Source organism: Centroberyx affinis, unplaced genomic scaffold (genome assembly GCF_046629955.1).
Source record: "Centroberyx affinis isolate AG114_WGS23_722 - 3 ecotype Tasmania unplaced genomic scaffold, CSIRO-AGI_Caff_v1 ptg007942l_1, whole genome shotgun sequence".
NCBI classification, from domain to species: Eukaryota; Metazoa; Chordata; class Actinopteri; order Beryciformes; family Berycidae; genus Centroberyx; species Centroberyx affinis.
The window spans coordinates 36,805-52,403 of NW_027283983.1; the positions used below are offsets into that span (position 1 = coordinate 36,805).

The 15,599-nt window shown below is 40.1% G+C and overlaps 1 protein-coding gene across 1 annotated transcript in view; it reads right to left on the reverse strand.

The window, feature by feature from the left end:
• Positions 1-15,599, reverse strand: part of LOC139639926 (AT-rich interactive domain-containing protein 5B-like) — a 64,555-nt gene that overhangs the window by 17,479 nt on the left and 31,477 nt on the right. The window contains exons 5-6 of the mRNA XM_071514082.1: positions 3,073-3,236; positions 1,413-1,695 (exon numbers count right to left, since the gene is read on the reverse strand). Of these exons, the coding sequence (XP_071370183.1) occupies positions 1,413-1,695; positions 3,073-3,236 (447 nt within the window). The remainder of the gene's footprint in view (positions 1-1,412; positions 1,696-3,072; positions 3,237-15,599) is intronic.

Below are 15,599 nucleotides of genomic sequence, written 5' to 3' on the forward strand. Positions count from 1 at the left end.
TTAAGCAACAACATGTCGGCAGTCAAGATGACAGGATTGTCAAAATATCTCGGTGAGGTTTGCAGAGTCGGGCGACCACAGCTTACATTCATGTAATAGTTTAAAGTAATGAGTTTTACTGACGAGTTTTACTAAGTAATGAGCGCTATAAACTGTCATACTTACAGTAAATACTTACAGTAAATACAATAGACATTTCTCTCATTTCTTCTTTCTGTCTCTTTCTCTCTCTCTCTTACGTTCATTTCCTGATGTTGCCATGTGCTATATTTTGATGCAGTTAGTTTGTGTACAGACTGTGAGTGACTAAAGCTCCCTTGGCTCACTTAAAACGAGTTGAGATGAATCTAAATGTAATTTCCTTGGCTGAGTAAAGAGTGAGAAAGAAGTCAGTTCAAAAAGCAAATTCAAATCATCACATCACAGTTTGATTGAGATGAGAAGCAAAACAAACACACACTTTGTAGATTCAAGAGACTGTATGATGTCCTGTATAAGACGTTCATGTACATGCTTTCCCTCAGCCAGAGAGTTCTGTGTAAGCTAAGCGTCCGACCTATATTATAAATCTTTTATCTCAAACAGACGTGTTTCCCATACATGTGATGTTCTTTTAACAGTGTTAGAGGACGTTCTTGGCCTCCACAGAAAATCCTTCTGACAAGTGTGAGAAGATATTCTCTCCTTTTACAAAAGCCAACCAAATGTGCTCTGACAGGGGGCCTCAAGAGTCTTTTACAAACCCCTAGATGGGATTTATCTGAACGCAGACAATTATTCCTATAATTTATTATTGCTACAGATTGTATGTTTTTCTGCAGTTTATAACAGGAGTGTAACTCAGGGATTTTGGGCACGCTGCCTGCAGTTGTTGGCTGCCATCACCATTTCTTCTCCTCGAGCCCTCATTCAAATTCTGGCTGGCGAGGACAAAATCTGCCCTTGACTGGTGTGAAAAGTAGCTACTGGTTACTCATTTGATCATAACAGGGGGGCACTATAGATAACATAAGCTGAGAGGTGTTGTTGAAAATCCACACAAGGTTTTCCCCTGCCTGCTTGACTCTCAGATAGCTCACATAGCGTTTTTTTTTCTCATCACCAAAATGTAATGTAAAATATACACTATTTCTGTTTATTTTTTAAAGAACAAGGCATCTCACTGAGTTTAAATAATTATTTCCTTTGCATGGGACTTCTGAATGAGGCTTTTCAATCCCCCATCACCTTGATAACTTTCCCCACCGGTGATATTACCACCCAAATATCTCAAAAAAGCCAAGGAAGAAAAACCTCTCCGCATAATACAAAGCAAACTTTACTATTTAATGAAGAATTTGAGTGTAAAATAGTGTACCCCATAGTTTAAATGTTGCCAGAAAGGGAATAACAGAATAAGCTGTTGTACTCACTCTGTTTGAAGCCGAGGAAGGGGATCCTCTCTATGGGCGTGTCTCTTTCTTTCATGTACTTGTAGAGCGCTACCAAGAAAGCCTGCTCCTCCGCTCTGCTCTCCTCTGATGTTTCCTCCTCTTTCCTCTCCTCCTTCTCGTTCCTCTCCTCCTTTTCCTTTTCTTTCTCCCTCCCTTTCTCCCTGTCCTCGGCTAGGGATTTCTTGCTGAGGCCGTTGGCTTTGGGTTTGGCCGTCGAGGTTATTTTACCGTTTGGTACCGTCACTTTACAGTTGTGTTTGACCTGCAAGAAAAAGAGCTTGAAGAGTCAATAGATGGAATTTAAGATGAAAATACAACCCTACCCTAATGATCTCAGACTGTTTTGATTTTCTGAGATGAAACACTTTGGGGTACAAGCACACACAAATATTCTTACAGCCCCAAAAGGCAGCCTCCCATTGATTATCAATGGAGCAGCTCTTGTTGTCATCACAGATTAGACATAGATTACCTTGACTGTAGCTTCAAGAGAGAATTGTTGATATTGATTGAACTGCCCAAGGTTAGAGGAATAACATATGTGAAAAGGGATTTAGGGTGAATACTCCCTGTACTTTAAATATCATTAATGATGGCTGGATAAAGGTTGCACTGCAAAATAACATATCATCTTAACAAGTCATTTAATCTAGAAAATCTAGAAGAAATCTTAAAATCATAGATTTTTTTAAAGCAAGTGAAACAATCTGCCAATGGTGTGTGATTTATGTGATTTATTTTTTCCAATACAAAGCAAACTTGAATTTTCTTGATTAAATAACATTATCTTGATACTTGTGTAGCGATCTGTCTTGTTTCATGATGCTGTCACTTGTTCTGGGGAAATCTACCGGACACAAGAGAAATCATCTCACTCGATTGTGCAATTTTGTTTTACTTGTTAAAATGACTAAATGACTTGTTGAGATTTGCAGCATTAGATAACTGAAAGCTTACACCTTCCACTTTTGAATTATGTTTTTATCTTATTTGGTCTAGGGACGAGAAAGACATACAGATAGACAACGAGAACGCTGCTAAGTAATGCTATCACGATTGAATCTATGATTGAATCAATCAGATAAAAACTGCTACAAATTAATTAATTTGAACTATTACAATGAACTGGTGTACCCCAGAAAATATAATTATTAGCTTGAATACAATCTAAGAAAAGAAAGGTTTATATTGTGCAAAAAGCAGAGGAATCTTTTGTCATTTTGAATAAACTACATTCCCATCTCTTAGGAAAACTTTTCATATTATCTCTTTTCATTTCACAATATAAGATGTAGCCATCATAGACACATTTTTTACCGCATGTACTGTATGTAACACTACACTGCTGCCACACTGCTGTTCTGTCTCTCACAGTGAATTGTTTAGAAAACTCAAATGTTTTCTTGTTTTCTGCCAGAAGATACAAGGGACAGTGTGGCAAGCCACTGTTTGAGAAACACCAGTTTAGGTGTCACAAAATGCCAATTCAGTTCTTCTTGAAGAAGAGGCTGCCGTCACCGCTGCACTCCTACTGCAGATGACAGATGCATGATGGGAGAGCTTATACAAGTTCTATAAGATGTTTAACTTCATATGCTTTAGTTCTCTGGTAAATATCTGGCATAAATGTGAGCGCTACCTTGTTAGGAGTTTTGCCGTCTAGGCTGCAGGGGTCCTGAGCTGCTGCTGACCCCTGGTTTGACCCTGATGACCCTTGACCTTGACCCTGAGCCTGACCCTGGGAGTCCCTCCTCTGGGATATGGACAGCTTCTTCTTCCGCGGTCGCCCCTTCAGGTTGGGAGCTGAAGGACAGAAGATGGAACGATTAGAACAACTGGGGGACGATTGATTGATTGATTTACACTGAAATGCATGTGTTGATACTTTTTTTTGGCAATTTTGCGATCCATTGTGTGATTAAATAATTTCATATTTTCACCTCAGTCTTGCCAACATTTGGTTTAGTGTAAAGCTGTGCATGTTCTCACTCAGAACAATCATAATAGAACATGCATTTCATTTCTGAATGAAATGTCATGTAATACAACAACATGCAATTTCTGAGAGGAAGAAGACAGAAGATATGATGCATTTCATTTCTGACCACATGGAATTTAAATGATGAAGAGGACAGGGGGGCATGACAGGAACATTTACAACCAGAGATGGGATTTCACAAACCTGCTAGCCTGTGGCTAATAGTTTTTAAACCAGATAAGTGTAACATTGTGCTGAATGGGGTAGCTGACTGCCAAACAGCTCCGATGTGCTAGTAAACAAAGTCCTCAAGTTTCCTCCTCGCTTAAAATAGAAACTACATTTAAATTCAGACAGATGCATTTTGCAGATGGAGATGAGGACATAATGTGATGGTCAAACAGTTTGCAGTATACTGACAATTACAGATTCTGGTTAACCCACAAACCTACAAAAAGGAAGGAAATCTAAACGAATGGTTACCGCTCAGAATAATATTTGATATGGACACTATGGAGGCTCAGATCTTGTGTGTATTTCTCACCATGATAACAAATGTAACTGTGCATTGTTTTGTTTTGTTTTTCACAACTGGAATACCAAAGCTGTCATCTCATCAATAGTAACAGCATAGGGGAGCATTACATCTTATTATGGCACCTCAGATGCACTAATATCATCGCTCGATTCCTGGTTCCCCTCTAGTTAGCCTGCTCATGTCTTAGAGCCTAATGTTGTTAATTAAAAACACATGAACCTGCCTGATAGGAGCTCTTTGTTTGAAAGGCTGGCAGATATAATTGCTCAGTTCACATTACACACACAATAAAGTATTTAAACCATCCAAGTCCTTTGTACACCCACGTTTATGTCAACCCGTGACTGTAATGTAACTTCTTGGCAGAGTGCCTTGCCTCCACACAGCAACACAAACAGAGATAAGCTCAAAGGAGAGAGAGAGAGAGAGAGAGAGAGAGACAGAGGGAAAAGACAGAGAAACTTCAAATAAGCCAAGTTCAGTCACGTATTTCACAGCATCAACATTCTTTCTTTCCATCTGCAATGACAATTAAATCACATCCAAGGTTGTTCCCTGCCAAAGGGACTCTGTGATTATTTTTGTCGGATCTAATTCCCATCAAGAAAATGTTAGAATAACACCGGAGCTGAATAAAACTAAGAGGCATCATTAAAAAGGGTAAAAGTGATTGCGACTCAGCAACCTATCACTTCATGTTGTTATTTTCACAACAGCTACGCTGGGGAGAAACGGCACAGGGAAAATTACAAGGCCATTTGTCATGCATTTGTCATCCATTTGGCATTAGAAAAAACAAGTTTTCAACGTTGTAATCTTAACTTATACAGCGTGGGGTGTGTTTTCTTCCTCTTCTCTGTTTTCTCTCTCATTCTCTCGCTCTCTCACTTTCTCATTAACACTAAGAAATTACATCAACCCTTTATGTGACAGATGACTCATCATAGTTAATACTTGTGAGTCTGACACAGAGCGGATTTATTTTTCAGCATGTGGCATCAGTTTAAACAGGCACCGTCTGTATCCACACCAAAACTTCACACAGGCCTGGGTGAGTTTGCACCCTCAATGAGGTTCTGTTTTTAGTCCTATCTCTAACCCCCGACACCCTACACCACCTTAACAGACAGAGGTAGTTACATAACTAGCCTGTCTGTTTACATATTTCATCAGGTCAAATACTGCTGTGTAAGAAAATGCGGCATTCACAGCAAAATATTGCTGCATAACGCAAGATAACGAAACAGTGAGCAAGTTTAAATTCACTGACCTATTGATAAAGGCAACTTGGATGCAGCTAGGCAGAATGCTGGGGGCAAACGGGGCGTGTGTCCGCACACGCACACTCGTGTTCGAACATGTACCACACACACACAGACATATGTTTATATATATTTGGTACATCATATATATTTATATACATACACGCAGGCACACAAGGTCAAGTGGGGGATTGCAGACAATCTTCCTATGCTGCTGCATGGTTAAGTCGTGGAGAACTGCTGACCTGGTCTCCTTGTGGCGGAGTTACATAAGGGAGGAGTCATCCTCTTTAGAATAACACAAAGAAAACGAAACGTGGCCAGGCTCTGCACAGATTGATTTTTCTAGGATGGAAGCAGACACAGCCATTTTCTTTTGTAAAAAACAAAACAAAAACAAAAACAAACATCAGAAGATAATAATTTGATAGCAGCCTGAGAGGTGTGATATTTTTAACAACCTGTGGGCCAAGTGGAAAGAACAGCCAATGTTCTTGTCCATGTACTACAAAAGAAAAATATAAGTAAAATATACATGATACTTTCCTTCATCATGCCAAAATGGGCGCTACAGTCACACACCAAAAATGGCTGTTGATTGAAGCCGCTCAGTTTCTATTTGCTTCCCATTGAGTTCTATTTATTTCTAGGTCTGTGGCTCTGTGCTGTGCGCCTATATGGGTCACTAGACACAACTTGAAGTGACCAGAGGATTCTTGCTTCTTTCCTGGTCCTTCGCAAGCCCCTGAGGGCATACTGTACACACACACACACACGCACACACACACACACACACTGTAAACAAATACACCATACATTCTTTCTCACACACAGTCTCACAAATCTACAGTTGAACAGTAGTGAACAGCATTCTGAATCATGGCTTATTTGGTAGAGATGAGATTAGGTCAAACACACACACACACACACACACACACACATATGCACACACACACACACACACACACATACACACAGGTGAGGGGTATTCCCCGGGGCGAGAATCCATCATGTCTTGTCACAGAGCAGAACCCCGGAGCCATGGAAGTCGCGATGACTTCACCGGCGAGAAGCGCAGACTGACAACTTGATCTCCGGATGCAGCCGAACGCTCTCAGCTCTTAACAGCTTTGCGACGGCAGCTTTTGTCTAATAAATTTTCTTCTCAGATTCAATTAAATACAGCCCCACTACCTCTATTTCATTACCATTCAGTTGATGTCAATGATAATGAAAAACTCATTAGGGACGGCTCGGGAAGGGTTCTGACGGTTCTGTGCCTCAGCAGAGCGGAGCCACAGGGAACCACAACAAAATGGACTGATTGATTGAGTGGCTGCTGGGAACGGAGCGACACATCAAGCCGGCTGGAGAATTCAACTGATGGATGCCTCTGCTGATAACACTCACAAAATTGACTGAAGAAAAAAAAACAAAACCCTCAATATCTACATGTGCTCACATAATGATTATCTCTGTTAAGGAAATGTTATTTCAAAATCCTCTTTTATAAGTAGATGGGTATATGATATCTTTCATGTTAAGTATTTGATGTTATGTATTGTTTCTATTGTTTCATTTGTGAATAAAAAATTAAAAGCCCAGGGATGTAACAACTAAATTGACATGCTTTTGTATATTAGTGGCCATCTAAAACCCGTCTTTTGGATGATTTGGACCTACAGAGTGAATCTAAAGTCAGGCTTTTTTTGGACTGAAAACCATATTGGCTGCGAGGACTTTTATTTTGCATTCTTCTTTGTAATGACATTAGACAAATGTGCAATGACGCAGTTACGAATGTTGATTGTTCATTTGAAGGGAGATCAAAAAGGTCACACGCTGAAATAAATCACTTAAAACGGTGTGGTTGAGAAATACTGCCAGAAAACGACTAATAATGACAGCCAGCACAACTCTGGTCCAACATCAGGTTAAAAAAGCTGCTGAGCTCACTGCATAACAATTTCGCGACCGTAGTACAAATTAGCTGTTGACCTCTTTACGGAAGGAACGCGGACACAAGGACTGTTTTGACTCCGCGGCTCAGGAATAGCAACTTCTCAGGGTTTTCATCCCTCAGAGAGATTGTGTAACCGAATGAGCCGAGGGAGACTCTTCCTGTCTTTGATCGTATTTTAAGTCCACCTGTGCTTTCATGAAGCAAACTCCTACACAAATGGACGTCTTTACTCGAAGAATTCTAATTCTATGGTTTAACTTCAGCTTCCACACACCATAATGAGGTCAAAGTTCAGACAGACAGGAGGAGGAGGAGGAGGAGGAGGAGGAGGAGGAGGAGTAAGGCATGACTGGAACAACCAGCGGTAGGAGAAAAACATGTTTTGTCCCCTCACTTGGGAGCAAAATCATCAAAGAACTGACACCCAGTTGCCAATTATCAGCAAAGATTATGTCTACATTGCAAACCGTGGCCTCATCTGCAAAAGTATGTACCTCAAGATAGAATAGAATAGAATAGAATAGAATAGAATAGAATAGAACAGAATAGAACAGAATAGAAGACTCATTAGAAAGCTGACAATATTAGGATCTATCAGAATGCAAAAAGATAGACCAAAGTGAATAAAACCTATCAAAACATGATGCCAAACCCCCACCTCCTACAACTCATGAGACACAGACTTTAATCTGCAGAGCAGTGGAGCATTAAATGTGTGATCATTGAAGTGATATTTCACTTTGGTGGAACATTTTAACTCCATTGGAGGCATAGGGATGTGACAAGGGGGGCTCCAAAACAGCAAGGCAACTGTACCAGAGAGAATACGCAAAGCATGAGATGACTGATTCCTCAACCGGCAATGACAGGCGATGGCGTCTTCACTATACGTCAAAGATCTCACAGGTTGGAGAGTGACTAAGTATTTTTGCTCTGGTACTATACTTTCGCAAGCTTAGTTTTTTTTTTTTTGGCATTTGTACTTCCATATTTCCATATTTCCATATTTCCGTTCCACAGAGAAAGGTATTTGCCTGAATGTTTTTACTCCACTATAATCCAAAGTAAATACCTTACCTTACTTTTTTTTTACTAGGCTACATTTATCAAAGACATGCAGTTACAAGTTAGGCTGATGGAAAGGGTTTAGTACATAAAATGTGATCAAAGTGTAACACTTTTTAACTTCAAACCAACTTCAAACCCTCTAAACTTACGAGAAAGAATGATGAAGGTGGATTGTTTCTTTAATTTTGAAACTTAAGTACATAAGATATACAGTATATATACACACTGCCAGTCAAAAGTTTGGACACACTTGATTGAATTTCCTATGTTTTTCATTATCTTAAAGGCTTTCATTATCCTAAAGGCTTATGCTTAAATGCTTGAAATTTGTTTCTTAGACCAATATAAATAGTGAAGTTGATGCCTATGTATGAATTTCTTTCCAAAGGGCGGCTACTTTAAAGAATCTAAAATATAACATAGTTTGATTTGTTTAACACTTTTTTGGTCACTGCATAATTCCATTTGTGTTATTTCATAGTTTTGATGTCTTAGCTATTATTTTAAAATGAGAAAAATAGTAGAAATAAAGAAAAATGTGGTGTGTCCAAACTTTTGACTGATAGTGTATATATACAGATAGATATACTAGAATTCTGACTAGAGGACTTTTACCTCACTTACTAACAAAGATCTATTACATCAGGGTGTTTCTGCTTTTACACAGTTAAAGTATTTAGTGCCACCGTCGCGTTTCAAGCACTCCGGCAAATCCCTGAGTGTAACTTTAACTTGTGAACGGCTAATATCAGGCTTTTCTGACGCGCTCGTAATTCTCACTTTGTCACATCTGACAGGAGAGTTATTCCTCTGCTCCTGCGCTTGAGGCACGTTTCCGCGGCGAGTCATTTGAGACACACTGACAGCAAAGAATTTAATGAACGATAATACCTCAAGTATCTCTATCACTGAAATCATCAAAAATTACACGAGACACCCACAGAGCGTGTGGGTGGACAGGGTACATGGTTTTATTAATCATCAAAACCTCAGTGGGTTGATAGATGATTCACTGTTAATTAATTTCTTATAATTATACAGAGGCAGATTATAAATTGCACAACATTTCACAGCGGAGTACAACAGCGCATCGTTTCATATTAGGTCAATATTATAACCTCATTAGGATAGTACATTGATATTATTGAAGGATTGTCATTGCTGGTGTTATTATTGGTTGTTTTCCCCCATGAATGCGGCTGTAAAAGTAGAAGATATTTTTACAGCGCTGCATGGCTGAGAGCTATTCTGAATTTAATGAGGAATGTGGTTGGCTCGTTATGGCGATGGATACTACTTACTGTTATTACACAAACACATCCAAGTTTGTTCAACAACATATACTCAGGAAAAGAAAGAGAAAAAAAATCGGGAGGGAGAAAGAGAGAGAGAGAGAGAGAGAGAGAGCAGTAACAGAATGACAGAGAGATTGAGAGAGAGAGAGAGCGCAGTTGGAGAGAAAAAGCAGAAAGCAGAAAGCCAGAGAGCAGAGAGAGAGCGACAATTTAAATTTTCCACTGGCGTTCACAGTCAATGAGCAGTGCTGTGTTTGGAGAGCACCTGTATCAGAAACTCCTGACTCCTGACACACTGAAACCACTGTAGTACAAGGCTATTAGAGCGAGTGCCGGGGTAAAAAGGGGAGGATTAGACGGGCTTTTTACTAAACGAGCTCTAACAGCAGCCCCCCTAGGTGCAGCCGACTCATCTGCAGGTCCTCAACAGTTTGGTTTAAATAGGTCTCTCTCTCTCTCTATAACCACACTGCACGTCTCTTTACAGACGTCTCAACCTCTCTTTTATCAAACTCACTCTCTAATGGACGGACGTGCCTGAGTCCGTATGTATGAATGCCTATATATTCACACTACAAAGGCAGACAGTCATGTGTGATTGGCTGATCTGGGGGAGATTTTCAACAGATCTCCTCTCCCTGTTGTAAAAGCTCCGGCATCCCGCTCCACTCGATTTCCCAAACCCATCATTTCCTATACAAATAGTGCATTATCTGCTGCAGTCTGCTTTTATTTTCCTCAAAGACCATTCCCTCAGCTGGCTGACTGACAGCTGTGTGTGCATGCATCATTATCTCCCTCACAGAGCCTGTCTGTCGCCGTAGCCTGTGGCAGACCTCAATCAAACAGTATTAGAAACCACTTCGGATTCCACGGAGCATCGTGCTTTTGCCCGCTGCAGGTGCGCCGAACGTTGAATGTTCAATGGGATGTAGGGAAACTATTCGTCCTGCCCATCTGGAACTCCAGGCATATAATATCTAATGTTCCAGGTACTTGGAGCTAATGAGTTTGTCTGATCTCAATCTCAGAAGCCGGGACTTAATGTGCTAGATAAACTCAAGAGAGGAGAGATACAGTAGAACCTCGCTGATGCTGTCCCGTCCCGGGGAGCGGAGGTCACCCAAAACAATGGGCTGTCGATAAGTGAAACACAAGCGAAATACCAAAAACTTACTGAGCAAAACATGAATGCAGACATATTCTAAAACAACCTGCACAAACTGCAGGTCAAATGCTGCATGTATTGAGGAGGACATCCCAAATACATGCATACACATACAGGAATAGAATAGAATAGAATAGAATAGAATAGAATTGAATTGAATTGAATTATTATATCCTCTTTGTCATATAAAATGTATTCTAATTCCACATTTATCTCATCTAAAATGTCCATATGATGTTGTGTTTACAGATGCAAATCAGTCAGTCTCAGAGGGGAATATCAATGAATTTCAACCTTTATTCATATTTTAGTTTGCATGCTTGATATGCTGGTCAGTTTTGAAGTCTGAGGTTGAGGTTCTGGTGTACAGTCGGATAATGAGATCCACAGCTGAGGGGCTATGCAAATGCCTTAGTACATAGGGCGCAGTAGATAAATCATGTTTATAGATTGATGCCTCCTCTATGGCCTGTGCGAATATAACAAGATTGCTTCCAATTGCCTCTAAATATGAGCTTTTATGCATGCAAACACACAGCATATTATAATACTGCTCACACAGATATGGAATGAAGAGTCTCGCTTGCCATTTTAAACTACAGCCCACCACATCAGCCATTATCTGGAGCTTAAATTTGAATATGTGACTGCACTGCAAAAAGTGCTGATTGTCTTTGTTTTTCCTGTCAATTTGTCAAATTTAAATCCCCCTGTATTGGGAGGGGACACATCAATTCAATGTGAAATCCATTCCATCCCCTCTCTCTGACTCTCTGACTCTCTCCTGCTTTTCCTATCTATTTCTCTTTCCTTTCTGTAAAAACTGTGTGAGCGGCAGCAAATGTAATTACAAAGGGGGGGGGGGGGGTGATTGCTATGCATGCGCAACAAAACGCAACATTAAAAAGCTATTATCAGAAAAGGGAACATTTTGGCAGATATATGGCGGAGGGCAGCTCCCGCCATATGTTTGTGGAGACGGGGACAACAAGTCAGGTAGTAATTATCAATCATCATCAGGAGAACCTGTCAAAACGCTAGGCCGGGCACGCTCCGACTAGCGTTGCCATGGAGACAAGCCCACATCCCAGCAAGTGTGTGTTTACCAGGACATTAAAAATACTCTCCCATATTTTTGTCTTGCACTTCTAAAAGTCTGTAAATCAGCTTCTTTTAGAGATGGGCAATATCAACCTGTCAGTGTGTGAAGTTATTTAAGTATTAGGGTAGTGTGTGTGTGTGTGTGTGTGTGTATGCATGTGTGTGTATGTGTGTGTGTGTGTGTGTGAGGATTTTCTGCCAAGCCTACTAGGGAAAGTGTGGTTAGAGTTGAGGTTAATTTAGGTTAAGGTTTTGGTTTTACACCGATTTCCTTGGCTTCAGGATTAGGCTTAGGCATGTTATTGTTGGGGTTACAATTAGCACATGGATAAGCAAATGGAATATCCTCACCATAGTAACATAAAGTGTGTGTGTGTGTGTTTGTCTGTGCGCACGTGGATGTGCACATGCATGCATATGTGCCAATAATGAGCTCATTTCTGTGACCGTACTATTGGTGTACACAAGCTCTCCATTCAAACTGCCACTGTTAATATTCCTCTGCTGGAGAGAGGACATTCTCCCGAACCATCATGACTTTGTCAGTTTCAATTTTACATATTTCTTTTGCATAGCCTACTTCTATTTCCCTTTTACATACACCAGATGCCTTCCAGTCGAATTTCATTGCATGCCATTCAGGTTATTCAAGCACTGGCGAACCCAGCGCAGTGTACAGTAAGTGCAACTCATCACTGATCACGTACTGTACAAGGACTGTTTCTGGAACATTTCCAAACGGTCACAATAACAACGGTGCTTTATGATGACAATCAATCTCTGCTTCCGCCTAACCCCAATCCATCACCCTTCCAGGAATCAGGATTATTTTCACTTAAAAACAAGCTTGGAAAATTAAATGTGATTAGCAAGTAAACATGAAAGCAATTCGGGGGCCCTGAAATTGGCATAAGTGCTGTATGAATTTTCCTAGTTTATTATGGCAGTCATTTGAAAAAAATGGGTAGTGTTCTTAATTCATTATTTGTGCGCCGTTGTGCATGCTCCCCCTGGGGAGAAGCAACATTAGTCTTTCATCAGATCAAATGAAGCGAAGCCGTGCCGTTCCAGGAAGAGCCAATTAAACTGTTCAAAGAAGTTTATTATTGCGACGGATTATGAAATCATTCTCATCGGATTCATTGGGGTGTGTGTTTCGACAGGGGTGTGAATGTGTGTACTTTACCACTGTGCAAACTCATAAAGGCTGTAGACTCAAGCTTTCCATTTGCAAACTAAATAGGAAATTACGGTGTGAACGCACAGTGTTACGTTTTACAGGACAAATCTTACAAACTTTTCGTTTTGTCTCATAGTCAAAATAAGGTATAATTACATTGTCTCAATATTCTTTCTTTTTTTTTTTCGTTCTTTCTTTCTTTGCCTTTGTTTCTCTCTCATTCTGTCCACCTCATGTGATAGCCTCATGATGGTAGCGTCGCACCATAAGTACTTATTAATACACATCACACTCGAGACATGGCTGGCTTTAATCTGAGCCCAGACCCACTGACTGACACACACACTGAGGAATGCGATGACCTCTGACCCTGGGAGAACTTGATAATATCACCCTGTATTTAGCTCAAGACACTGTAATTACAACAGACAAAACTCTTTGGTGTTTCCAACAACATGCAATATCTCTCTATGTTGTATCTCATTTGTACAAACTCACAGTACAGCTTTGCTGTCAAAAGGAAAAGACAAAATACACAACGGATACACTGATAAGAGCAGCAGCCTAAAAATACAAGCTGTAAATATGTGACAAGTGAACATGTCGCTTAAGCTTTTGCCTCTGCCTAAGTATTGGCAAGTAGCTCTTAATGGCTATTGTTCCAAGAGAGGAAATTTAAAAAAAATCCCATTTAGCAATGAAAAGAAATGTAAGGGCACTCGGAGGGACTGTCCCAAATACACACACACCCTGCTGTTCCATGAGTGCCAAATGTAAAACAGTCAAAGTTACATAATGTGGAGGATTTGCTAAAACGGGCTAACCTTCAAACGCTTCCACATCATTGATATTGACAGACTGCAGCAACAACTCAATGGGACCGGGGCTTTCAAAAATACAGTATTTCAATCTGGCTTTTGGAGAGGGATAGGGTGAGGGAGAGAGAGAGAGGGGGGGGGGGGGGGGGGAGACAGACAGACAAACAGACAGAGAGTGAGTTGAAAGGGAGCAGTGGATAAGCTTCAAGGCTTATCCTATTCATTACTCGGGGAAAAAAAAAAAATCACAGCATCGACCTATAAATAAATGAATGCCAGGATAAACACGAAGCCCATACATCAATAAAACATATGTATTCTAATAGATCACGCTCTAGTTACACTTGATGGGATTGAGTCGGCCAATGAACCCAATCATAGCGACTTTGTCATTCCCAAAAGCTACACAGCATTAAACCATGGTGATTATAAATAATAATCATTCCCTTAAAAAAATAGGCCAGTGGATACTTTCCTCCCTCTGTCTTTTCCTTGTTTACAGGCCGGTGTATTTTTAGGGATCTCAGAAGGGTTTCATTCCAAAAGGCTGTGAATCCCTTTTGAAATACACAAACAAAACAACAAAAACTGTCTCCTGATCTTCATTATTTCTATGTTTCATTAACTGTAAAAAAAAAATTAAAAAAATAGCATACAACTTCAATAATGTGTCATGAGTTTTTGTTTTGATAGTGTGGGTGTTCAATTTTTCACACGGCCGCTGCCTCATTTTGGAAAAATTCTTGGGAAACATCACACACAGTCATACACAATCCTCCCTTTTCCATTGTCCTGTATCACTCAGCAGTGTGGCAATGTGACTTTTGACTTCACTTAAAGTTACACATAAACCCTTTTCAGAAACAAGAACCCACTACAAGCCTCTACCTGCAGACATAAGTAAGCTGCTAGACACTTAAAACAGCAGCCTGACCAAAGGGCTGCATTCAAGAGCGCTCTCTCTCTACATTTGCCTCATTGGCGGAGACAGACTTCGAGATTGGTAAACAACATCTACAGTTACACTGTAGATGAGTCAGAGGTGTTAACTGGTTCCAGCATGTCTCTGTGTGTAGCCTTTATTAGGGACATTCAGGAGGGTACAAAACACATCTGGGATTTCAGGTCTGGTAATCAGTTAAATGTAATCCTGTTTATTGTAAAACATGCTCCACAACCCTGGGGTTTCATACACTACAAAAAAATCTCCATCTTGACAAGTCATTTAGTCAATTATTGAGTCCTAAAATTGTAATTTTCTTAAAAAAAGTGAAAAAATCTGCCAATGGGGTTAGATGATTTAACTTGTTTCCAATGTAAATCAACTTGTTTCAAGAATGTTGTAGAATCAAGCGTCATTTTCTTGATAGCAGTGCACTGATCTGCCTTAGTTAGACTTGTTTCAACATACTAACAGTCATTTCCAGGAAATTCCTGACACATTAGAAACAAGTGGAATTACCTCACCACACTGGCAGAATTTGCATCTTGGTTTAACAAAAGTAAGAGTTGAAGGCTGAATATGAGACTAGATGGACTGAGATTTTTTGCAGTGTATTTGTCAAGCGTAATGACGGAGTAATGATCCAGGTTATAATGAATGAGCGGGTCAAGGCAGCTGAGGTGGAAAGTAGGAATCCGAATTTTGAATTGCACAACTGTTATGAATACATAACTGTACTTTTACTCCGTCTTTAACCATCTCCAAGCCTTGAGCTGATGATGACTTGCAAAGTTATTTGTAATAACCATGCCAAAATGCTTAATCAATTATCTTTGCGGGGACAATTTAAGG